Source organism: Drosophila albomicans, chromosome 3, assembly GCF_009650485.2.
Source record: "Drosophila albomicans strain 15112-1751.03 chromosome 3, ASM965048v2, whole genome shotgun sequence".
Classification (NCBI taxonomy): domain Eukaryota; kingdom Metazoa; phylum Arthropoda; class Insecta; order Diptera; family Drosophilidae; genus Drosophila; species Drosophila albomicans.
Window position 1 is genome coordinate 34,751,506 of NC_047629.2, and position 24,856 is coordinate 34,776,361.

At 36.7% G+C, this 24,856-nt stretch overlaps 1 protein-coding gene across 3 annotated transcripts; it reads right to left on the bottom strand.

The window, feature by feature from the left end:
• Positions 1–377: 377 nt before the first annotated feature.
• On the bottom strand, positions 378–24,792 carry LOC117568448 (bicaudal D-related protein homolog). Of its 3 annotated transcripts, none has more exons than XM_052005111.1 (7): positions 24,581–24,792; positions 22,225–23,107; positions 3,055–3,351; positions 2,807–2,995; positions 2,461–2,526; positions 1,936–2,113; positions 378–1,875 (listed from the first exon to the last, which is right to left on the bottom strand). In XM_052005111.1, exons 2-7 carry the CDS (start codon positions 22,651–22,653, stop codon positions 1,199–1,201), a joined length of 1,836 nt encoding a protein of 611 aa, XP_051861071.1. In that variant the 5' UTR covers positions 22,654–23,107; positions 24,581–24,792; the 3' UTR covers positions 378–1,198. The 3 variants fall into 3 exon arrangements, with proteins under 3 accessions (XP_051861071.1, XP_034105011.1, XP_034105010.1); XM_034249120.2 differs by having other exon boundaries at positions 22,225–22,409; positions 24,581–24,791; XM_034249119.2 differs by lacking the exon at positions 24,581–24,792 and having other exon boundaries at positions 22,225–23,545.
• Positions 24,793–24,856: the final 64 nt, after the last annotated feature.

The following is a 24,856-nucleotide window of genomic DNA, read 5'->3' on the forward strand; positions in this document are numbered from 1 at the left end:
TTCGTTTAAAAGTTGAGAAGTTACCGTAAGTGTTGTGTTTTTCATAGCATACTTTCTTCCAAATGTTGGTATCTTTTAACAATTTCTAAACGAAACACAAGTTGCAAGTCTGGTAGTTAATTACTTATAATCTCTACAAAATGTGTTGATAATCGATGAAGCGATTTATTATTTTGTTATTATTGTATTCCTGGTACTTTTCAAATTCAATTCAAAACTTATTTCTTCTACAGCCAGGGCTGCCGTTATGAGCACAACTCATCGATAATTCTGTGAATATATCGATATTTTGTTGATTTTCAGTTATTTATAAATTTAACGCCATCTTGATAACCATGAATTGGAAGAAAAATCGGTGATTAAACAAATAATTGTAGTTTTTATTTTGTATAGATTTATTGGTAAGTTATGTAGTTAAACAATCTAAAATGTTAAACTTTCCGTTTCATTGTCCGTATTTAAGGCAAGTTGTCTGTCTGACGTGCATTACACGTGCAATCCCGTTGTCTGCCTGCTTGAAAAACATATATATGTATATGTATATACTCACATAATGTCGTATAATATTTAGTTTTAACATAAATGCTTTGCTTACACTTAATTATGCTTAAGTACGATTATAGGTTAGAGATACGATCATAACATTTTGATTTCAGTAATCGCAAACACAAGTTTTATGAACTAGCAAAAGGCTTTAAAAGCCATTCACCAGACGCTCAACAAAATGGCGCGATATGTTTTTTGATTTTCCGTTTTCAGCTTAAACAATTACAAGATTAACTAAACAAGGAGATAGTTAGAGAGATAGAGACAGAGAGCAAGCGTTTAGATAATTTGTGTACAGAAATATTGTTTAAACGTAGGTACGAGAGTACAATTATAATAATACATACATAAGTAATAATGTTTTTGTTTTGTTTTAAGATTAATAAAGCGTAATTCAAAAAGATTTCACTACAAAACCGAAGAAGGGCGCATCGTTTCAATATAGTACATACAAATTACAACATCTTTAAGTACAAATACATATATGTATATATATAGATATATGCCTAGGCTCTCTTTTGTGTGTGTATAAATATTAAAAATATATAGCTCATTTTATAACTTCAACTTCTTTGCTTATTCCTCACGTCTTTTCTACATTAAAAATATAAGAGTTGCGTAGATCTTCCAGCGCGCTGTCAAATTTGTCCATCTACCGCTGAAATAAACTCCAGAGCTTATAGCTGGACACACGTTTGGCCAGATTGGCGGCAGCACTGCTCGGCGGCGCTGATGTCGTCTCGCTGCTTGCCACACGGCGATTGTTAATCAACTTGGAACGCATTTGCTCATCGATCAGCTCCTGCATGTCCATTTGCCATTGCTCCAACTGCTGTGACAGTTCCACCTTCTGTTGAATGGACTCGAGCAGCTGGCTATTGGCCTGCATTAACTCGACGCGATTCTTTGCCAGCTCCACCTCGGCCTTGGTGCGACGCTCGTTGGCCGCATCACGTTCCTTTTGCGCCTTTGTCAGCAGCTCATCGCGATCCGTATTGTCAACCAAATCGCCACGTGCCTGATCGCGCTCCTCCTTCACATTCTGCAGCTCCACATCTGTCACGGTGACCTTGGCCTCCAGCTGCTGTATCAGCTGATGGCTGCGCTTGATCTCATCCTCCTGTTCCAGCACAAGATTGCGTGTTTGATCCAGCATTTTCTTGAAGTTGCCCGCATCCAGATTCAGCAGAAGCCGCGTCAGCTCATCCGACATGGCAGACAGCATGCCCTGGCGGAATTCAATGGCGATGTGATCACCTTCACTGCGGTCTGTGCTGGACATTGTGTTATCCATGGATTCCAGATCCAGCGATATGTCCGAATTGAGACCTAACAGAAAACGAGATGAGTTAGGCGATTTGCAATTGATAGTTTTGGGAAATTCTTTACCTGAGTCATCGTCATGGCTCACTTTGAGCGAATCCACCAGGGATTTCAGCTGTATGTAAACCGAACGAGCCTCTATCCACATTTGGCTGGGTTTGCCCGTCTCCGTGAAGCTCGCCTCTTCCTCATCGCATTCCATTTCGAACTGCAAGCTCTTCTTGCCTGGCATGGAGTTGGTGTCCTAAACAAGCGAATGTCTTTAGATTAAAATCGGGCTGATATATGTAATTTTATGTAAGAGTTTTCTTCAAAGAAAATCTTACAAATTGAGTTATTAAACGTCAACTATAGTTCAATTTGAATTCAATTGATGATGATTGGAAAATAAAAGCATAAGATACAGAAATAAAGACATTGATAATAATCTAATTTTTTTTAGTTGATCCAACATATGTTGCAATGATTAGGGAAGAACCCAGAAAAGCCCAATGCGATCAATAAAATATTAGTATTACTAGTATTAGTTAGTATGAAATTACAGTTATTAGTACAGATCTGTAAAAAGTTGGAAGAAAGAGACAAACTTACCGCGCCCAAACGCTCGCTGAGCACATTATTCTCACGCTGAGAGCGCTCCAATGCTTGTAACGTGGTCTGCAAAAAGATGAAAGATGCCAGATGATTACGAGATACTCTAGACCAGCGAACTTTCAACTTATCTTTGTGCACAAAATTATGGGCAAAAGAAAGTCAGATAAGATAAATTCAGACACTTGAGAAATTGCGCAGTTCTTGGGAACGACATAAATAATCTCAGAGTGTTGGCAAAATCACGATTTCAATTTCGATTTCATTTTCATTTTCGTTTAAATTTAACTACACTAATGAATCGGACGTGATAACGTTGTCAGAGATTTATATGCTCTGAGCTCACCTCTAATTTTGTTTCCTGTTCGCGAGCATGTCGCTCCAGCATATGAATTCTGTCCGATGCTTCCTCCAGCGAAGAGGTGAGGCTCTCTTTCTCCTCCTGCGCGTGCTGCAGACGACGCTCCAACTCCTGTCGCTTGCCTGTGGTGAGGTTTAGTTCGGTTTTTATCGACTCCAGGCTGTTCACGTGCTCCTGTCGTATCGAATTCGTAAATAAAGCGAAGCTCTTTATCGATAGGATTTAAATCTTACCTGTAGACTGCTGTTTCTGTAGTGATATTGATCCTTGAGCTCTTGGATCTGTGCGCTGAGCTTCATTTCGGTGGCATGCGCCTCCTGAATCTGCTCGGTGAGTCGTGTGTTCTGATGCTGCAGCTCATCGATCAGTATAGTTTTCTCCTTCTCCGCCTGCCTAATGGCCGCATCCTGTGTCTGCAGTTTGTCCTTGAGCTCATTGAGATCGGATTGCAGTTCGAGCACACGCTGATCACTCTCATCCTCTGCTATGGCCAACTTCTGGCGTAGTACATGTTTCTCTTGTTCAAGTTTCTGCAACACAAAAATGGAAAGTTAATTAAATGCACATTAGAAAAACAGCAAAGAGATACAAAAAAAAAAATATTATTTGTTCTATGACGCGTCAGCAATTACTACAGCAACAGCAGACAATGAAAGTAAGTAAACTAAACAATGTGCACGTACACAAAAAAATAAAAAAAGAAACAAACAATCGAGTAACAAAGGCAACCGCAAGGTTAACACAACTCGACAACTAATTGTACAGGTTCCATTTGCATTTTGAATATTTTTTCTTCGTCTTCTTCGCTATGCAGCACAAACAATAACCTTATCGAATGATGGCATCCCTCTCAAGCACAGTTAATTACAATAATTGCGACGGGGAGAAAGAAGTACGTAACAATTGTTCCATGTTAATGCCACTATAAGTATCTCTCTTTGATCCATTTTGAGTTTTCCCCGTCGCCATTTTGCAAATTCAACTTTGAACCATAGTGCAGCAGCTAACAACAACAATGGCACCTTGGGCTATTGACACCGTTGCCAGATCAGCAAGACAAAAAACAAGGACCACAAAATTCACATCATTCAAATTGAAATGCAATTGGCAATTGAATTTTCACTTCTTTTTGCGGTGCAACATCCCCATTCAACACTTATTTAAACTGGCAATTTCCTTCAGCGCTTAAGCTGTGTTTAGCTGAGCGATAAGTTTTAAATGAAAATTGTTAGTTCTAATGATCGATACAATTATCGATAAATGCGATTAGTCTGTCTAGACTTTATAGGCGGCTTTCGCTTGTCAATCATAATAGCTTTGTTATAAATAATTTGCATAATTGCCAGCCGTTTGGCAAGCAGGTGTGGCTGAGAGGGTGAGGTGTATATTTTTTAGATCAAGGTTTGCGGTGACATTGAAAATTGCATGCAAAGTTTAATCGATAAATGTGAGAAACCTTCAACAGTCAACAAAGAACACGCCAGAGCAGCGATAAAAAGGCCACAAATAAAGAGCATTTATTTAAATATACGTATATTATTATAAATACAATGCAAATTGGTTTGAAGAGAGTTTGCTTTATCTTATCGGCTGAACCGAAATGCGGAAAATGCGCTACAAACACGTAGCGCAATTGCACAAATTAAAGAGACAGCAATAAATATGAGAAGTCAACGCAGCAGAAAAGCAACTGCGAATAAATTGGAACTGTAAATGAAAAGCTTTTGATAAAAATTACCGGCAATTTGCATAAAATGCGACGACGAAGCCGCCAAAAAAATAAACCACAAAAATTGCTGCAGTTGTCTTGCAGCTAAAGAGGGCGACGCTCGGCTCGCGCCTTAACAATTGCAATTGCAGCAGAAAGCAAAGAAAACTGCATTCAGACAGACAATGGAAAACTTTAATAAGAAGAAAATGAAAAATACAATAAGAAAAAAAAAAAAAAAAAAAAAAACTGCAAACTGGCGGCGGCTGCACTGACAGTTTGCTGGCCAAATAAAACAAAACAAAAATGGAAAGAAAGAGACAGACATCGAGAGAGGGAATAAAAATAAAATTATTGTACATACTTTCTCTGTTTCTATTTCACGCTCAATGAAATGTGTTGATGATGGCTGTAAGCGCTGGCTGCGGTGGCGGCTTTAAAAATCCGCTAACAACAGCGGAAGTTGGCATCAGCTCAGCCGCAGAAATGAGTTCACAACCAAACGAGCGAGCGTACATTTGTGAATTGTTTGTTCAAATTAAATGAAATACTCATACACAACATATGTTTGCATGTAGTTTGTATAATATACGCAATAACAAATGAGATGAGCTCTCGCCGCCAGTTGGCCAGTTTTGTTTTCGACTTAATTTTATTACGTATATTTTTCAAATTTCTTAGATACAGTCGCAGCTAATTGCAATTGCATGATCAACAAAAGCAAGCGGCGGCAGTTGTAATTTGCTTAAGCGGCACACACGCATGCGCGGGTCGACTTGTCAGTTGTATCGCAGCATCCCGCTCTGCTATGTTATCGATACAACATTGTATATCGGAACATGTGAATCGACCCTCGCACATATGTATGTATTTATGTTAGTTATTGCTTTTCGCTTTGTTGTTTTGTATTCAAATGCGACGTAACATGACCCACTTTTGTGTGGTGCGAGTGCTTATTTGGTTTTGCAAAGAAAATTATAAATATTTGTATTTCTGCAGCACACAAATTGCATGCGTTTAGGGGCAGGAAATGCTCAAATGCAATTGACACAAATGCCGCAAGCCCTGCACTGCGCTGAGTCATCATCAATGTAAATTTGTCGCTTCTGTGCTAAAACAAAAGAAGGGCAGCAGCAACAAGTGGGTGCTTCAAATGCAGTCGATAAATCTAGCGCAGCGATAACAGACACACTAAGAGCGATTACTTGCCAAATGTAACAAGACACGTTGCCAAATCGATTGCTAATTAGTTTTGCGTGACGTCACAAAATCATCAGCAGCATGACGAACGTTTTGTGGAAGTTTTTATTTTTTGTTAGGTGTTGAAAGAGTCTACAAAGCAACTGCATTCGATAATTGCTATAAATAATTAACTAAATTGCACACTGCTTGCAAGAATCGTGTCTCCCAGCCACAGAGGCAGCAATGGAGGGAGCAATGGAGCAATGGAGGGAGGCGGTGCGAAGCTCTTCGAATGTCAAATACTCGCAATTACCCAAGCAGCCTATTAATAAACACTTTGTATGGCTCAAAGCAAAGCTGCGCCGAAACAAACCGGACCGGCAATGAGTCAGAGGCGTGAGCTCAGCTTTTAGTGTGGCATGAGTCAATGGCCATGTTAAAATCATCGACAACATTTTGCCGAGTGATGCGTATTAAATGTGCAAACATTTCCCCTGGGCCGAGCTAAGCTGAGCTGAACTCCGCAATAAATCAGCTGCAGTCGGATGCACAGACAGCGTTGCCCATCTGCAAACATGTTGCGTATGCGCAAGTGTGGCCGCATTGCCAACTTTCAGTTTCAGTTTGAGTTTGGCATTTTTTCGACAAGTTTCGCTTTTGTTTCGACCACCGACGCCGACGCTGCATGCTTTTCCCTCGCTCGCTCGGCCAATTAAATTGCATTTCATTTTAATTATTTGCAGAAAAGCGCTGGCATATCGCACTGCCCGCAGAAATTTCACACATAATAGTAAATTGCACTTTGCATTTTATTGGCATGGAAAAGCATTATGCAAATTAGTCGTAACTAAGCGTCTAATAATAGCGATGTGTGTGTTTGTTGTTTTGGGCCATTTTGAGCTCATTTAAATGATAGCAAATTGCAATTGAGTCCGATTAATGGCCGCTCTCCGATAAATGGATAAACGGGAAGTCTTGTGAAAGATGCCATTTATGTTAGCTTATGCATGTAAAAGTGTTGAAAGTGTTTCGTTTTGTTTGAGAAATGCAACAATTATTAATAATGAAGCTAGTTTTCATATTGCTCTGCATAATTAAGTCATTAACTAATAAGAAATATGTATGCCTAATTGACATGTTCTTGCCTGATTTCACTTGACTTTCGATATCAATTACAATCGATGACAAGCAAACAAACGAGCAATGATGAGATTTGTAAGATTTGCAACGCGGAAAACTCAATTGACCTTATTTCGTACAAAATAATTCATTCATTCGTTCGTTGCGGCAATGACCCGTCTTCACCGCATGCGTTGAACAAAAAACAAAATATAAACCCATGAAAAATAATACAACAATGCGACATGCTAATTTTCCTTCAATTGCCAAAGTTTGTTTATGCGCTTTAAGGTCACGTCGCGCTCTAGTCGCAATTCCTACTCAACTCGATTGTGGGCTGCTTGGAAGGGGAGTGGAGGGGGCGTGGCTTCTACAGTTGACTGCCCAACTTGCAGGCCCTTTGGACAAAGCAATGCCAAAAAGAAGCAGCCATAATAATAGCCATCATAATAATGGCATATAATACACTTCATTGTCGTAGTTATTGTTGTAGACGATCAAATGGGTCTAGAGGATGGCTGGGTCTTGAGGTTTTGGCCTTGCAAGAGCCAAAACAGTGTCAGCAGCTTTGTGCAAAAGGCATTGCAACAAAAGTCGAAGATGAAGATGATGAAGAAATCAAATAGAAGAGTTATCGATATGTTTTGTTCGATTCCATTGGCATTCATTGAAGATGAATCGAAGTTTTCTTGTTTCAAAATTCGATTAACATATGAGGAATCAATTGATTTGCAGAAAATCTCCATATCATTAGCAATTCATGAATATGTCCTCGATTAGTGCCGCAGTACTTTACTCTTTCAATTATCATTGATAATTTTGCAACATTTATTTAGAGTATTTCTCATTCGTTGCACTAAGTTAACCCAGTTATTTGCTCATTTTTGTAAAGAGCACAAAAGAAAAACTTGAAGCTTAAACAAAACGCCTAAATTTTATACACTCATTGCACTTAATTTTACATTTCATATTTTTATTTTGGCATTGACAACTTCAGTTGTTGGGTTGCTCGCCGTTTATTCCCATTGTTAAAGAAATTGTGAAAAAAGTGAACGAAATTGAGCAAGCTAATTTTCATTGCGGCGTTTTTGCGGCACTTAAATTTAATGTAAAATGCAATCAAAGAGGGAGAAACAGTTAATTAAAACTAGCTCAAAAGCGAGTGAGGCCTTTTTTTGGTGTACTTTTGAATGGCGCAATTTATCGCGACAACAAAAGAGACAAACAAGAGAGTACGTTTTGTTGATGCAAGATGTTATACACTATAAAAATGTAGTTGGAAATTATTGATGAGGGTTTGTAAACGGTTTAAAACCATTATGTGTGATATCTCGCTGAAATTTGGTTGTGAGCTGTATTTAGCAAACTTATGTGTATTCTGAAAGTTTCATAACAATAGCAAAAAAATAAAAGCAAAGAAATGAGCTCATTTCAGCTGCAAAAGATAAGAATACTTGCAATTTTGCTAATCTTTTAAAACATTGACACTGCAAACTACTTAATTTATGAGCGGGGTTAATGATAACGTAATATTAAATAATTTTTTAATGATAGTATTTTCTATATTAGATAAATAATTAAGTTCGCCCAGCTGCAGTAAATGTGAACAGCTGCAGCTGAAGAAAACTAAATTGTAAATTTTGAAGCGAAAACCTTTAAAGTTGACCGAGTTCATTAAGCTCGTTGAGCTGCTCATTTGGCCATTTAAGGGATTTTAATATTTTGCGCTTTGGGGAGGGCATTATAATAAATGCACTTCAGTAATTATGATAAATGTGTGTGATTCGTTGGCAACTTTATATAGGTCTACGTATACTTAATATTTTTTCCCCCCATGATTCATCTGATAATTGCAAAAAAAAGTACGAACATGTCTCTTATCTTATCGAGACGAACGAACGGAAAGAGCAGAAATAAATCAGACCTCATTCATATCACAGTTTTGATAAGCAGCAAAAAACAAGCAAACAATTTCGGGCCAATTTGCAGTGTTCGTTCGTCGCGTGAAAATGCAATAAAAAAAGTAGTAATCAAAATTGGAGTGCGGTCAGGGGGTCAAGTGGCAAGGGGGAAGTTGCCAAGTTCTAAATCAAGGTGTCTTTAATTAAAAACAAAGCCCCAAAGCACAGTCAAAATTATTAGGCCATAAATATGAGATGTTACGGCAAATTGTAACGCCCACTGCGCATGCGCACAGCGCTGCGACGAGACTTGAGTAGCAAAAAGGGCGGGGTGGAGGCGTGGTCGGAGGCAGAAGTTTGTTTTTTTTTCGAGTTGCCACAGCAAGTTCCAGCGCATTCCCCGACATCTTTCACATGTCGCACTCGACACAAGTGCGTGGGCTCATGTCTCTCTAGTCAAGTCAACAAAGCGCAAAAAGACGGGACAGATGGAGGGACAGACCTCAGAAAGAAAGATGAAAAGATACAAAGAGGCAGTTGGGTTGATGAGGTAGCTGCGACTTTCAAGTAACTTCTACAATTAGTCACCGTTGAAGCTTACGAAGGCTGCGGCCCAAGCGAGTTCAGCACAACAAAGCACCAAAGACCACAATTAAAGTTGAAAGACTCTATGAAGAAAGACACTTTGCCAAAATAGTCTGAACTTGATGTGTACCTCTATAATAATCACTTTAGGAATTCTTTTAATAATGCTCAAATAATTGTTTTGTTTGGGGTACGAATGACATGAGTGTTTTATTTTTATTTTTTGTCAAAAATATCTTTGTCATTTCGCAGAACTAGTTTCGTTTCGATCATTTAATTGCTATCAATTTTGTAGATAAAAGTAGGTTCTGTAGGAAATTGAGAAATACATGCAATATAAATTGAGTTTTAGGATAACATCTATAAAAAGTTCTTTTCTTTACGAATTTAAATTTTCTTTCTTAACAGATGAAATAATAAAAAAGAATCCTGAATATATACTCCGTCAGATTTTACATTCTTTCATTCTTCAGTCACATAGCTTTAACGACAAGGTCTTTTGCCATCCATGTGTGATTTTTCCAGTCTATGCTTAATTCTCACATGTTTTTCAGCAGGTGATTAAAAATTGCACAACTTAACAATAAAATGTTGTTTTGTCTTTAATTGTCTTCGCTTTGACTGCGGCTTTTCGCTCGCAATTCTTTTGTGTTCCTCAAAACAACAAAAAACTCAAACAAGAAAAATAAACAACTACCAAAAAAAAAAACAACAATAACTACAATTTAAACAGTTTTTTAATTGTGCATTGCAAAACATGATGAAAAACTAAAAAATAATATAACACAAATTATGAAAAATTATCACTGTGTTAAAGCTGATGAACTTGCAGGAATACCAACTGTTCAAATAATAATATTGATTATACAATGTCGACGAACAAACGAAAAAGTTCAACTTTTTGAGTGGATTGTTTTATTTTTAACACGATTCGAGAGTTAATCACAAATGTGGGACAAAAATACCGAATAAACGAAAGTTTAAATAACAGAAGTGAAATATAATCTATATCTTTTAAATGATATGAATTTCTGATCTTTAGATTTCCAAACTTATATCATTCACATGCAAATAAAAATACGTTGCTTTGTCAAATGCCGCACCTCAAAAAAAGAATTAGCAAGTTTATATTATTTTTATACATTTGACTTTTTCATGCTGTAATTTCACTTTCGCGACTTTTATTTAATAATATTTATAAATAATTTGTTTGCTTAAGACTTCCTCGTCATTAATCTTGAAGCAGCTTGCTTGAAAACAAAGAACATACCATTAAGTAGAGTCAGGGTTATAAAACCCCTCCTAATTAGAGGGGGTTGGATGAGCTCAGTTTAGCACAGCTCAAAGCTAAAAAAAAAACAATTCAAGAAATACTTGAAGAGGCAGATTATTTCGACTTGTGCCTGAAAACTGCAAGTTTCTTTGTTCAACTGAAGACAACAAAAATTTATGAGCTAATTATGTATGGGAAAACAATGTTTTATGTCTCTGCTTAGATGATTAATTTGGCGTTGTTTTGCCTTTTCGGTTTGTTTTTATCAACATAACTTGGCAAAATTGTTGGCCATTTGAATTGTGAGTTCCCCCACTCAAACAATATTGATTTATCTCTGGCCGGAAAGCCGACAAAATTTGTTAAAGCATTTTTGGGGAAATAGTTCTCTTAAATACTTTAAAGATATACAATTTAGAAACTATATTTATAATAAAAGGAATATAACGTTTATTTGAATAGTTTTGCATAAAATTGATTAGTCTTTCATAGTTTCAACAATCTTCAACATTGAATAGTGAAACAACGTTTTTGAATAAGATTGTGTAAAACAAGAAAAAAATTGTATATATTTAGATAATATATTTGAAATAATAAAAAAGTTATATGTTGACTACTAATACCAAAATGCATTTGAGTTTCACGTAATAATTATTATTTTTTTATAGATTGTATAATCTTCAGCATTGAATAATGAATTTTAAATAAATCGCTTCTCTGAAGCATGAAACTTACTGGAGAACTTTTCTTAATGAGGATTTCTGAATTAAGATATGAAATTTGTTATGCATTTGCTAAAGAAATATTAAATATAGATTAATCCTCAGTGGCTTAGTGGCTTAACCACCGTTAAGATTTCCCATAGCTCTAGACACCCTGGTTGAATAATTACTGTACTCTGCCGTTAAGGTAAATACTAACTGTGTCTTTATAGAGAGCTCTTACGGCTCTAGGCTTATTCAACAACGCCTTCCCGACAGGTTAAGTTTATAGCCAACAACACTCTTGGTATCGTTTACCACTATTCCACCATATGGAGGTTGTTAACTTGAATAATGCCAGCTAACTCCTGACTTAACAACATGAAAATGTGTGGCAATCTGTCCATAACTTAGGCGCACATTATCCAACAAACAATCACCAGGTACTTTGCCACCTTTTATCCAGTTGCAAGTAATTGCAGAGGAGTCCCATGCAATACGACAACAAAGTGACAATCGACTTAGTTCTCAGGCTATGCTAAATGTTTTCCTTTCGCCATAAACAAGAAAACAATAAAAAAAACGCTCCCTATATGTGTCTATATATTTCTCCAAGTGCCTTGTGGGGGAGAAAACATTTACGCAAACGGCAAAACAATAGTAAAAGAGTGCTAATTACAAGACGGCGATAAAGAGAGCAAGATAGAGAAAGAGGGAGAGAGAGAGAAACAGTCAGTTAAAGTACAGTCTTAGCGCAATTGCAACGCTTAAACAATGGAAAAGAAGAAGCAAAACAAATCCAACGAAAAACAACAACAACAAAAAAGAGGCTAAAAAACACTTTGCCAAATGCGCAAAAATAATGCCGTTTAGCCAAAAAGCCGTTACATAATTTCGCAACGAGCTAACTTGCATTATATGTTGGTAGTACTATCTAGGCGACTCTATCACATCGAAGTCTTTTAAACAATTTCGAATGCAACTCTGCATACCCTGTAAACATAGGGCAAAGAAGAGTATGCTGAGATTATTGCGAATAATTTCACGTAATAACTATTATTACGTATGTTTTAATTAGCATACTGGGAATACATTATAATTCCTAAACAGAAGCATCTGCGTGTATTAAAATCGTAAATCAACTCTCGCAATAATGAAAGCAAAAATAGTGCAATTAAATCGAATGAAATCTTATTTACATGAAGTAAGTTTATAGTAATTATTCGAGTACTCAGGGCTTTTGCTGGTCAATTAAGTGTAACAAAAGTCAGTTTTTAAATTCTACGCAGAAATAATCACTTCTAAGGTACCTATAATTATGCTTAAATATATATCCACGCACACACAGGGCATATTGAAGTCTGGTACTCTTTGATTAAGAGCTTATTTCTATTTCTACTTCTCTGCGCAGTCGCGCATGCGCAGCAGAGCATCGAAGTTGCTTTGTCTCACTCACTCGCACTCGCCCTCGCAATTGGCAATTGATGTTGCCATCTCAGTCGCTGACTCACGCGAAATGGGTCAAATTTGTAGTTTAACTAATTTTATTGATTTGTGCAATGCTCAGTCAATTTGAACTTGCCCACAAGGCAAGAAATGAACAAAAGAAAAAGATGCTATTCTTTTGTTCATTTCTTGTTTTCCATTTCAACAGAAATCTTTAATGTTGATCAGTCTTGTTAATTGGGCATCAAATTGGTATTTAATTGTTGTTATTTCGCCGTGACCTTGTGCTTTATTCAGTGCTCTTGCTGTGGATGAGTTATTGTTAGACCAACTAACTTCAATTTTAGTGGTTAACACAAAGCTTAATTGGTTGCCTGTGGAAACATTTTCTTTTAAAGCGCTTTTCTATAATGATTTGTTATTAAACTTAACTCTTTAGAAAGTTAGAAAACACTTGAAGTTAATTCTTCTAGTATTAAATATTATGAAAATTTAATAAGTGTAATAAAAATCAGTTGTTAAATTAAAGCAACCACATTTCTTGAGCCACATCTCTGACACTTTTGGGTCATACTTCAACCCCCAAACAATTTGACCATATTCACTTGAATATTATACATAAATATGTTGATCTATGCGCGATAACAGAATCCAGACAGCTTTGTAATTAACCAATATCTATGGTTATAGTTAAGCCATTCGAATTCGAACTGAAAAAAAGGCAAAGCGCGCTGTGATTTTGTTGGTGGAACGCTTGAGGGGTGCATAAATTACAGTCATTGGCACTGGGAGTTGAGGGGCAACAAGCCCAAATTAAATTAAACACGCCAAAAGTACTGACAAAAGACTTGAGCGCGTTTCCTCCTCTTCCATCAGTTTGTACCCCTCTCTATCGACTGGTCGCAGTTGCCACCGACTCTCAGACACATTGTTTAGGCCACTTTGGCTGACACTCAAATTTGCTATCAGATTTTGCGTGAGGCAAGGCAAAAGTTTTAGCAATTCAGCTCAGGGTATTTATATGTGTATTTATACTTGTTTCCTTTATGCCCTGTAAACTATTACGTGTGAGTGGGTATGATGGTAATGCAAGTAATAAAATAATGATTATAAATTAGTATATAATTATTTTTAATGTATCAAAATTTTAGAAACAAATATGAAAATTACCAAGATTTCATTTAATATGTTTTGATATATACTAAAAGTTTCAAGATATCCGAAGTTAAGACCTAAAAGTCTTAGTCGCTCTTCCTCATCTCATTGCAATAAGAAATAGTGTTCGGTTTTAAAAAAAAAAAATAATAATAAAATTACGTTTTATATGTTTTCTGACAATATGCAAATCATGTTTTGAGTTTTTAAATGTAGTTATTTTAGATCTCATTATAGATCTCTTTACCTATATTTATATTTAGCTACAGGGTAACCTGTAGTCATAGCCATATGTTTTTTTTCGCTGGAGGGTATCGTATTTTGTGAAATCGTCTATTATTGTCATCATGCTAACGTTCGATTGGCATACACATATATGAATATTTGCCATAATACATATATAAATATAAATGTAAATATGTATGTACATATGCACATGTATTTTGGCTTTTGAATTTGCCAATTGGTTGGCAGTTTGAGTTGTTCGCTGGGCTCGTTGTTGTCTCTTAGTCACAATTCAAATATTTTTATTATTGCAATGAAAGCTGGCCAATTAGCAGGCCCCAAACTCACACATACACACATATTCATTGACTTGTGTAAGCTTCATGTACTTCTATTTACATATCTATGAGGAGTGTGTATTCGCTATACTATAACAATATCTTTAATTAGATGTCAATGAGTCAGTGGGTCTATAGCAAAGAAAAAAAAAGGTTTGTGAGTGGGTTGTTTCGTTTGATAAGTCCACACTGATATGACGTGATATGAAATGATATAATATGATATATTATGCGGTATCTACAGCAGAGTTATATTAGGGTGGGTTATTATTACTATCTTGAGTCAACATTAGATATTGATTTTCCGACCAAATAAATGGGAATTAAGTGCCACCAAATGCACTCGGTTCCATTGATTTGAAAGCGAGCAATTCACTCAATAGATTATTGATTGAAAAGTTGAGTCCAATTTAACGATGAGCATAAAAGATATTAAACGATAAAGATGGAGTTTCAATTTAGTTTATATATTTCATTTAATTTGCTTCATTAAATGTTGAAAGTACATTCATAAATTGCTTGGCAATAAATAAAGGGTAAATTGCAAAGATAAATTAGAGTAAATGAGCTGGAAATCGTGCAGAAACTGCCAATAAAAAGTGATATAAATTAGAAATTTGTGGTAAGAGTGGATAATTGAAAGGCTCTTGGACATTGATTTGAGTTACACATGTGGAAAAGTTATTTAATCTTACTTAATAGTTTTAGTTATGAAGAGAATGCTCTCTTATTTAGGTTTAAAATTAAAATTAGATCTTCTTTCCCTACTTCACACTTTCAACAACTATTCTCATATATGTAACTTTCAAATAGTTATTGACTGAATATGATGAAATATCAAACAAACAAATATTATACCTGTATCTTTAGATCAGTATTATTATTATTCAAAATTGCATGTGATTCTGACTTAATTTGTTATTCAAATTTATGGCTACACCTACTTAAACTGCGTATAATATGTGTGTGATGATATATATGCGCATTCTCATCGCATCATCATCATCTCATCTCGTGGCATATGATCAACAGTAATTGTATTGTTCCCAAGCCACGCTTTGACATTAAATTTGGTTTCGAAAGTGAAAAGGCTTTCACCTTCAGCGATTCGTTATAAAAAAATATATTTTGAAAGAAAAATTAAATAAAATTATACACACACATACATACAAAGGCCACTTATATGGGAGTCTATGGCCATAACAATAAACAGAAGGTGGCAGTAGGTGGTGTCGCATTGTTGTGGTAGTCTTGGGAGTCGTTGGGAGTCAACAAGCTAGGCGCAATGTCAGTCATAAATTGCTCTTAGGCAGGTTTTACAAAATTCCCGACCCCACATTGCATGTTGGCTAATTACAGGCTGTCTCTGAATAAACAACAACAAACATCAACAACAACAGCGCTTTGATTGTAATTTGTACATCAATAAAACTTTGACAGTGCAAAGAGGATTCCACGAGCAAGAAGACAAGACAATTTGTTACCGTTTGCCAATGGCGCACAGGAGACAGACTCACATTATGTTATTATCCAAATTGAATCAATATCAAATGCGATTATTATTTAATTTATAACGGACATGCAGAGCAGCAGCATTCAATATTTCACTTCCTACAAGTTCATTAAATAACATGGAAATATGTAATTTGCTCGTCATTATCCATCCAGCTGCAGTTAGCTGATCATGAATCCAAGATGAAGGCCCATTCCGTTGATCGAAGATCTGTAATTTGATGAGCCACAAGCGGTGTGCAGACTCTGTGACAACTACAACGGGCCTATCGTTGGGCTCTACTAACTGTAATACTTCATTTGGCAATGAAACAACTCAATGAATCAGGCGTGAAGTGCAAGAAACACATCAGAAAATTACACATTTAGAGTGATTGATGAGTAATTAATATCAGGCTCATATAAAAAACTTGAATTAAGCGAGGTTTTTATTATTAAAAGTGATACAAGAAATGAAACGTTGTATTTATATTTATTATATTGTTAAATTGGAATTGATACAGTAGTATTAACAGATTCTACAAAACTATAACGAAATATAGTAGCACGTCTTCCATATATAATGTTGAGTGTTGCATAAGTAACAAACCAGTAGATTAAATCTATTCAAGGTTTCCAATGAAAATTATAAAAACAAAGGTGCTAACAAATAAGGTAACTTGCGACGTGATTTGATTTTAAATTTGGCAAATTTTAAAATTCAATTTATTGAACAAAAAAAGAAATTCAAGTCGCCCCAACATTTGTTTTGCGATGGGACTTGAAATGAAGTACGCAGTCATTCAATACTTAGCGTTTGTAAACACTACAAATTATTAAATATTCGCACTACCGATATTCAATAATAGTAATTCCTTATAATAACTATTTAGTTGAATTTAAACTAAAAATGAACCTTAGTGCTCTATTGATATCCAAAAAAAAAAAGACTATACGTCATCATTAATTATCTGCGTTTCTCAACACTAGAACACCAATTATAAAGCTCACATAATAATCACCGATGCCGCTACTATTGCGAGTGGCGAGTTCAAAACCCTCTTAAAACAGTTTTCAATGCAGCAATGTAAGATCCATAGTTTTTATTTACATAAAGCTCATTAGCAGCACATGTGGCAAGCATTTAAAAAGCAAAAGGGGCCCTGCAAACAATACGGAAAATCCGCATTAAAAACTCGAGTTTCCCTTGTGACACACTAAACAAAAAACGCAGCCAACAGCGCACAACAAGGAAAGTAATTTGCAATAGGCGACGACGACGATGACGGCGAATCCAACAGTCACCATGACATTTGCAGACCCATACAAGAGAGGAAGAGAGACCAAAAACAATAGAAAGAAATGCCATTACTGGGCAAGCGGTAAGTGGAAAATGGTAAATGGGCTGACCATACCAGGCCCAGTACCTAGTACCCAGTTCCAGTCTCTCTCTCTCTCTATAATGTGTGTAGTATTATAATCATAGCAACTATGTTGTGCGACCTTAATTCGCAGAAGGTACTACGGAACCCAAAAAATAACTATTAACCAGGTTACGTATACCATAGCAAGAGGGGGGGAACTCTCCCCAAGTCATAAAACAGCCCGCACCACGTACAAAATAATTTACAAAGAACTCAGAGCGAAGTCAAGTTGAGTCAAGTCTAGGAATGTGGCAAATTTGAGGGCTTTGTGAGATGAAAGGTAAATGAGCTTTAATGCGAGAAGATTCACTCTCTGCATGTGAATCAGCAGTGTTAAAGAATCAACAGCAAAATAAATCTGCATACGCACACACTTACAAATACAAATATATAAATAAAATAAAATTTAAACATTTATGAAACTGGTTTTCAACAATTGGGGACGGCTGGACGAGCTCAACACTCATGCAAATGAGTTAATTTTGAAATTTTTTTGCAGCTCTTTTTCTTTTTTTTGGTCTTTTGATTGTTTTTGTTTTTATTTTCCTTTCTTTGTTGTTTTTGTTTTAGCGAATACGTCGATAAATCGTCGGACATCGACGATGTGTTGATGACTTCACCCCAACAAGTTCGCATTGCGTATGTGAGCCAAGCTTTTGTGGATTTTGTTAGCATCGCATTGAAAGTAAGTTAATATATTTTTAAATATAATTATTATTAGATTATCTAATCGGAGCATTGATCAGTTATGCGTGCCTTTGAGTGACTTGCGTGTAAGTACAATGTCCACTTGCGTGTGATTGTTGTTAGTTGTGTGGGTTGGGCTTTGTTCACACGATCTGAACGATTCGTTCTTAAGCGTTGGAGCACAACTGGAGATCTGATTGCTTTATATGGCCAGCAAGAGAGTGAGTCAGTTTTTTGTTGGGTGGGCGAAATGCGGAAAACACAATTAAATGGCATGAAAATATATTTTTAAATTAGGCAACTCTAAAATGTCGACTTCACCAGTCACATTTCGATAGGCTTCGTTGACCAGTCAAGTTATCGATAAATAGCGTTGCCAACTGCCTTAAAGTGTGAAATTGAGCTGCCGCATCTTGCCAACCTAAGCTGAAAAGCGTTTCTAGCCAATAATTATTTTTAATGGGCAACTGTAAAATGTTAATTTGAACTTTGGGCGACGTTACTAACTGTCTTTGAGTAATTTCTGCATATTTAAATCCCAGTGAGATATCTGTTAATTATTTTGAATGATGGTTTTTCACTTTGCTGCTAAATGCATCCTGTTGCAATCAAGACTAATCAAACAGCACTTAAATGGCATTTAAAAAAGTTCTTTGCAAAGTAATTGATCAAAGAACTAATTATAGTCAATGGAAAATGCCATTCCAGTCAGCGGGCACTTTAATAAATTAGAAGAGAAAAATACAAAACTGGTTACTAAATCGGCAAGCTGAAACAACTTATTAAAGCAGATAGACGGACATAACATAGCACATAATACTTTCGAAAAGGCCAGGGGTAACGACAACACAACAACTTGTGGTCTCACTATTTATATGTATATGATGTGTATTGAAAACATAAATACGCCTCCACAAAGCATTTAATACGATTTTTTATTTGGAGCGAGTGTTCCGAAAATGACAAACAAAACGCGTCATAAAATCGAGCGGTAAAGTGGTTCGACGGGGCGTATGAGTATTCTCAGATTTAACGCTTAACAATTGGCTGCAAATCGTGATTAACGAGAGCAAGAGCAATACTCAGACAAAAAGAGAGAGAGGGACTTGAGAAATCAACTCAATTGATAGACGACGATTGTTCTCCGTTGAGAGCAAGTTTTAGTTAACAAATTGTTTAGATATAACTTGGCCAGCCACTTGGGCGTATAAACACGTTTTGCTAACAAAGGCAAAAGAGTTTTGTGTTCAACTGTGAACCAGATAACTTTCAATAAGCATGGAAGTTCTCACATTGAATACAGAAATTAACTTTGATTCCAGACTGGCGAATTTCAAAGTATGTAATAGCGACGAATGAGAAGCGTCTCTGTCGAACTGATTTACATAGTCGAAATTTGGCATAGGCCATAAAATGTTATATGTATTACAAATGTTGGCTAAAAATAAAAGACCAGCGCTCGTAAATTGGCACACACGCTTCACCAGACCGCAAAAAAAGGCGCGCTTGATGATGACTGGAGCAACGAACCAACCAACACCTACATTCACCAGACCCAAGTCTAATTACGTCAGTCAGCCACAGCTCTATAAACAAAACTACAATACTTATAGTATAGACTGGGCCTGGACATCAACTAAAATGACCAACAACAACAGCAATGGCGAATGGCATTGTGATTATGACGCATCAGCGAGCAGTCTGAATAAAACGCGTAGTAGCTACAAAATTAATTAGAGTCCATTTTTTGTATTTTTTGCATATGCCAAAAACACGCCAAAAAAAACCGCAACAACAAAAAAACCCAAAACAAGCGAGCCTAAAGTCCAAACGTCACTTGCTAAATGATAATCCCACAACCTAGCCTAACTATAAGTATAGTCAAGGTGACAGAATGTGAGATTTATGCTATATCCACATGCCACTAATTCTTTGTGTTCGGGAAAGAGAAAGGCTCGACTGTGTAATACCTGTTAATGATATCTAAACATTACTATTAATATGGACAGTTGTAGCTCTCAAAGTCACTAAGATAGAAGTGTTAATTATGAGAGGCAGACTGATGGTAGACATGTTAAGAAATTATATACACTATAAGGTCGAATATGTTCCTCCTTTGCCATGGAAAATATTTGGAGTATTTTGTGGTCACTCGCAACGCCCGAATGACAAATGGACCTACTCAACACTGCGCAGTTGACCTTTGCGGCTTGACCAATTTTATTTGGGCCAAGCGAATTGCTTTTTGCTTTTTGGTTAATGGAAAGTGGAACATGGGAAACAAACATACTGCTGTTTCGCTTTAAATTTGTAATGAGCCGAGCGTCCGATGGTAAATAGTTCACTAAGCCCGTCGTTTTCTTATAGGTTTTTAATAAGCATGCAATTGAACAATCGATCATCAAGAGGTCATCCTGCACAACATGGGAACTGCGTAGATATTTTTAACGATGTATCCTTGAACAATGTGTATCATGGAATTATGACAAAACTTTGGGTCAGTTCCCTAGAGAAACCCACACTACTTTCATTTCGTAAGCGTAGATGAAGTCATGCCACACTTTTAAATACAAATACATTTGAGCCAGAACTTGGCATGACTAAACAAACACGTCAAGTACTCGAATAACCCGCTGAAACGCATCGAAGAGTCAAGTTCAACGAATTTTGTTCTGTCCTCCGCCTAGGTTACTGACACCTACAGGGCACTATACTTCCTATAGCCGAGAGTCACAGCCCACGAATTTCCGTCCCAACTCCATTTACATGACGAATTAACAAAAACAGAAACGAAAAAAAACCCAAACAGAAAAGCCAATATTATTGATAAGAAATTATTGTACTCTAGCGGGTAAATGTCAACAAAACCAATAAAGAACATTGCCATTAGCCCAAGTATCGGGAGAGAAGGGACAAATTGTGTATTGTGTAAGTAGTTGGAGTTCGAGTAATATGCTAATGAACGAACGGCCACGAACTTGAGCCGGGTGCTTGTAATGCCTTGAACCACAACACATTTCGACTGATATCTAAGCATTAGGTCTGCCATATTATCTATAGGAAATTGTCTATTGTCGTAGTGTGTATGTGTGTGAACAGGTGCAGGCGCTGACAACACCCACTGTGGTTCAAGGTCGCGACGCACAGACATTTGCTAGTGGAAACAAACAAGACTTGCTCGCATTATTATTTTACTTTGTGTCTTTGACTGTCGACTGCTGACGTTATCAGGCAGCTTAGCGCGTGTTCAGCTGATAATGGCAAGAACTAAATAACGGTTCAGCTGCAACCGTTCCTGGCTGGCATGCAACAAATGCAAAGTAAACGTGCATGAAAAAATCGATAGCTCAACACAGATAATACATATGCACTATATAAACCAACACATACATACATTTGTATAATACGTCTGTATGTAGTTTCCAATGTTTACTGCGCACTTTTTTGTCATGAATTCCGTATGACATGACAGACAAACATTTCGTTGGCCATCCATTTGGGAGCTATGTATACATTATGTACTTTGGTGTGTGTAAATATTTAATGCATACCTAGGAGGAGTCCAGTGCAGTTGACAAAATGACTGCAGTTGGTCAGTTGGGCAGGTGAACAGTAGAAAATCAATATGCCGTAAATTATTCATGTCGATGGTTACATTAATCGCTGGGAACAGAAGCCACGCGTCACTTATTATTTCACTTAAAAATCGATGTAAATGGAGTGTGAGTCAGCAGGCAGTTTTCAATGTGATCTGCTAAACGTGAACTTGGCTGCAAGCCAGAACGATTAATTATATGCTTATGTTAAGCTGTAGCTATCGATAACACCTGTTAACTTAGATTACTAATCGTAGATAGAGGAAATACAAATGACATACTGCAGTGAACGTATTATATGCAGTTGAGGTCATGATTATGAATAACAATATAAATGTAAAATTTAAGATGAGTCATTTGCAGGTAAATACTTCATAAACTGGAAAGGCAAAATGTAAACATAATAAGGACAACACTGTAATGTTATATAACATTATTATTTACAGACGTACTCGATTCTTATTGGTGTGATCGAATGTAAGCCAGCTAATAAGGACTCACATGTTAAATAACATAGTTGTTAACAGTTAAGCTCGCTTAATTGCTATTGCTGCGATAAAATTGTAACTTACCTCAATTTTACCCGAATAGTCCTCAATTAGTTTCTCTTGCTGCTTCACCAGCTCTTCGTTTTTTTCGAGCAAGGCTTTGCCGAGCTCAGCGGCTAATAGTATATCCGATTCCTTTTGCTGCAATTGAGCCCAGACATCCGGCTCGTTGTCGTTGCGTCGTGCCTCCATGGCGCTGATGTAATGTTCTAAATCAATTGAAGCGTCAATTAGTTGCGATTGTGAATGCGAATGCGGATTCGAATGCTGTTCGTAGTGTGGCAACGTTGACGATGACACTGTAGCAGATTCGTTAGTTGTTGTTGGTTGCTTGCTGATGCTGAATTGACGTGAACGTTTTGATTTGTTGTTGTTGCTGTTGTTGTTTTTGTTTGATATGGATGAGGCAATACCGGCAGCAGTTATAGGATTTGCTAGCTTTGGTCTATGCATGATCGTTAGCGGCAGGCAGGTTGTGATGATGGTATTATTATTATTATTATTATGTATTATTATTACAAACAACAGATAAACAAACAAAACGAATACACCACACACATAAACATAACACAAATGCGATACTTTTATTATTGCTTGTTATTTGCTGATGATCGACCGAACGATTAACGATTTACGATTAGCAGCGATTAGCGATTTATTTTAGTTAGCGGCGATTATTATTCGTTTGATTGCTGTTAGGTTTTCAGATGCAAGACAACGCGCTGTAGTCGCTGTTGCTGTTGTTGTTGCAGTTGCTGCTCTTGCTGTTGCTCTGGTTGCTGTTGATGCCGATTATATTGTTGCTTTGCCACGCCTCTGACAGATCCAAGCCACATGATGATATTTCCATAGGTGTCTGCTGCCTCAATAGCAGCTCAGCATGCGTTTTGTATGAGGCGACTTCAAACTGCAGTTGATTTTGGTTAAGTAAGTTTGGTAAGTACAATATAGCAATAATGAGAATTAGAGCCGAATTGGTAGTAGTAGTTGTAGTAGTAGTAGCATGCCATGTGGTAATATAATACAAGAGTTGCCCACAAAAGCGTGGGGCACGTAAACTGAGCTAAGCTTTACCCCAAAAAGGAGCGCCGCTCACGTTGCACATTTACAAGCACGTTTTCGATTACCAGGCCAGAGAAGGGTTAATGCGTCAGAAGGGCGAGAGAGGGGAGGTGGAATTAAGACAGCATACTATATACACGGTGATGACATATAAATACTGTTTACTGCCGAGTTTAATGCAAAATGAACGCTTAGTAAAGCTGCATGCAATTAAGATGGCCCTGTGAAGGGTTAAGGTTTCAATGAGTGCTACAAATGGATGGTAATCCTATATTTGAATTCTTTAATTTACATTTTTCAATTAGTCAATTAATTAAATTCAGATAAATACTAATATTTTAATTGCAATGGAATGTTAAACTAAAATTTGTAAATCATTTATAATATATTCAAATGGTTGCGGAATTTAAACTCATTTCCTTTGAAAACTATTACAATATTTAAAGTAAATAACTACGTGAGAAAATGTATAGCTATGTTATGCATGGGGATTACGTAGACTTGTAGTGGTGAGCAAAAATAAACGATATCTTAGCTCAGTTTACAGACAACTGGGGGTTAATGTAGCAAAGTTTTAGTATCTCAAACATAAAATGTATCGCATTCTGGGGTTAAAAAAAGCACACTTTCACGTCAATAGAGCAAAGGTATGGGGCTGGCCCTTGCAAGGATTAAGAACCGTTCGTTGTTTACTAACAATAACCACACTACGAATGTATATATATATTTTTGCCTAGAAACCGAGTTTTGAACGCGCCAATTTTGGAGCACACTGAAATTTCTAATTCATTTTATTTTCGAAGCGAAGCAACGAAGTTTCGTTTTATTTCGTTTTAATTATAATATATAGAAAATTCATTTGGCAAGCACTTCACGCTTTACTGCATTTGGTGGCAGTAGCTTTTTGTTGTTGTTGTTGTTTTTAGCCAATAAATGTATAATGCGCTTAACGCGTTCGTTTTTGGCCAACGATAAATTGGTGTTGTTGTTTATTGTGCTTGGTTAGCAACAAATGCTCTGTTGAGTTGTTGTTTTTGTTGCTATTGCTTTTGTTGTTGTTGTTATTGGATATAGTCGAGCACTTCCGTTATTTGTGTCACAATCACTATAGATTGGTATTATTGTTGGTATAAATTCGAAGGGTTCTCAGTTTGGCATTTTATTGACAAAACAACAAAACAAACGCGCGCTCAAATCGCAACGTATCTATGAGATACTTTCCACTTTCGCAACAAACCCGACTAACTAACTACACAACTATACACATATACATATATTGCATGTATTTATGTTTATATGTAAATAAACAGACAGAAACCTCGGTCACGACGACGACAAGCCAAAAAGAACTTCCGATTCCGATGCCGATGCCGACGCGATGTTTGAACTTCGCTAGTTTTTTGGGTTTTTACTCAACTCTCTGTGAGTTATACGTATATGAATGAATGTTTGTGAGTATGTGTGAGCGTGTGTGTGTGTTGTGAGTGTGCGGGGCACACACAACGTCTGGCTGGCGCGAGTGTTCGGTATTAACTGAAACTGGCCAACAACGCTACAAAAATTGGCAAAACAAATGAGTAACCAAGCCAACTTG

Coding starts and splice junctions, on each gene's coding strand:
- LOC117568448 (XM_052005111.1), bottom strand. CDS start 22,653: ATGCATAGACCAAAGCTAGCAAATCCTATAACTGCTGCCGGTATTGCC. Junction 2,996..3,054: donor ACAGAAACAGCAGTCTACAG/GTAAGATTTAAA, acceptor TCGATACGACAG/GAGCACGTGAACAGCCTGGA. Junction 2,114..2,460: donor TCAGCGAGCGTTTGGGCGCG/GTAAGTTTGTCT, acceptor TCGCTTGTTTAG/GACACCAACTCCATGCCAGG.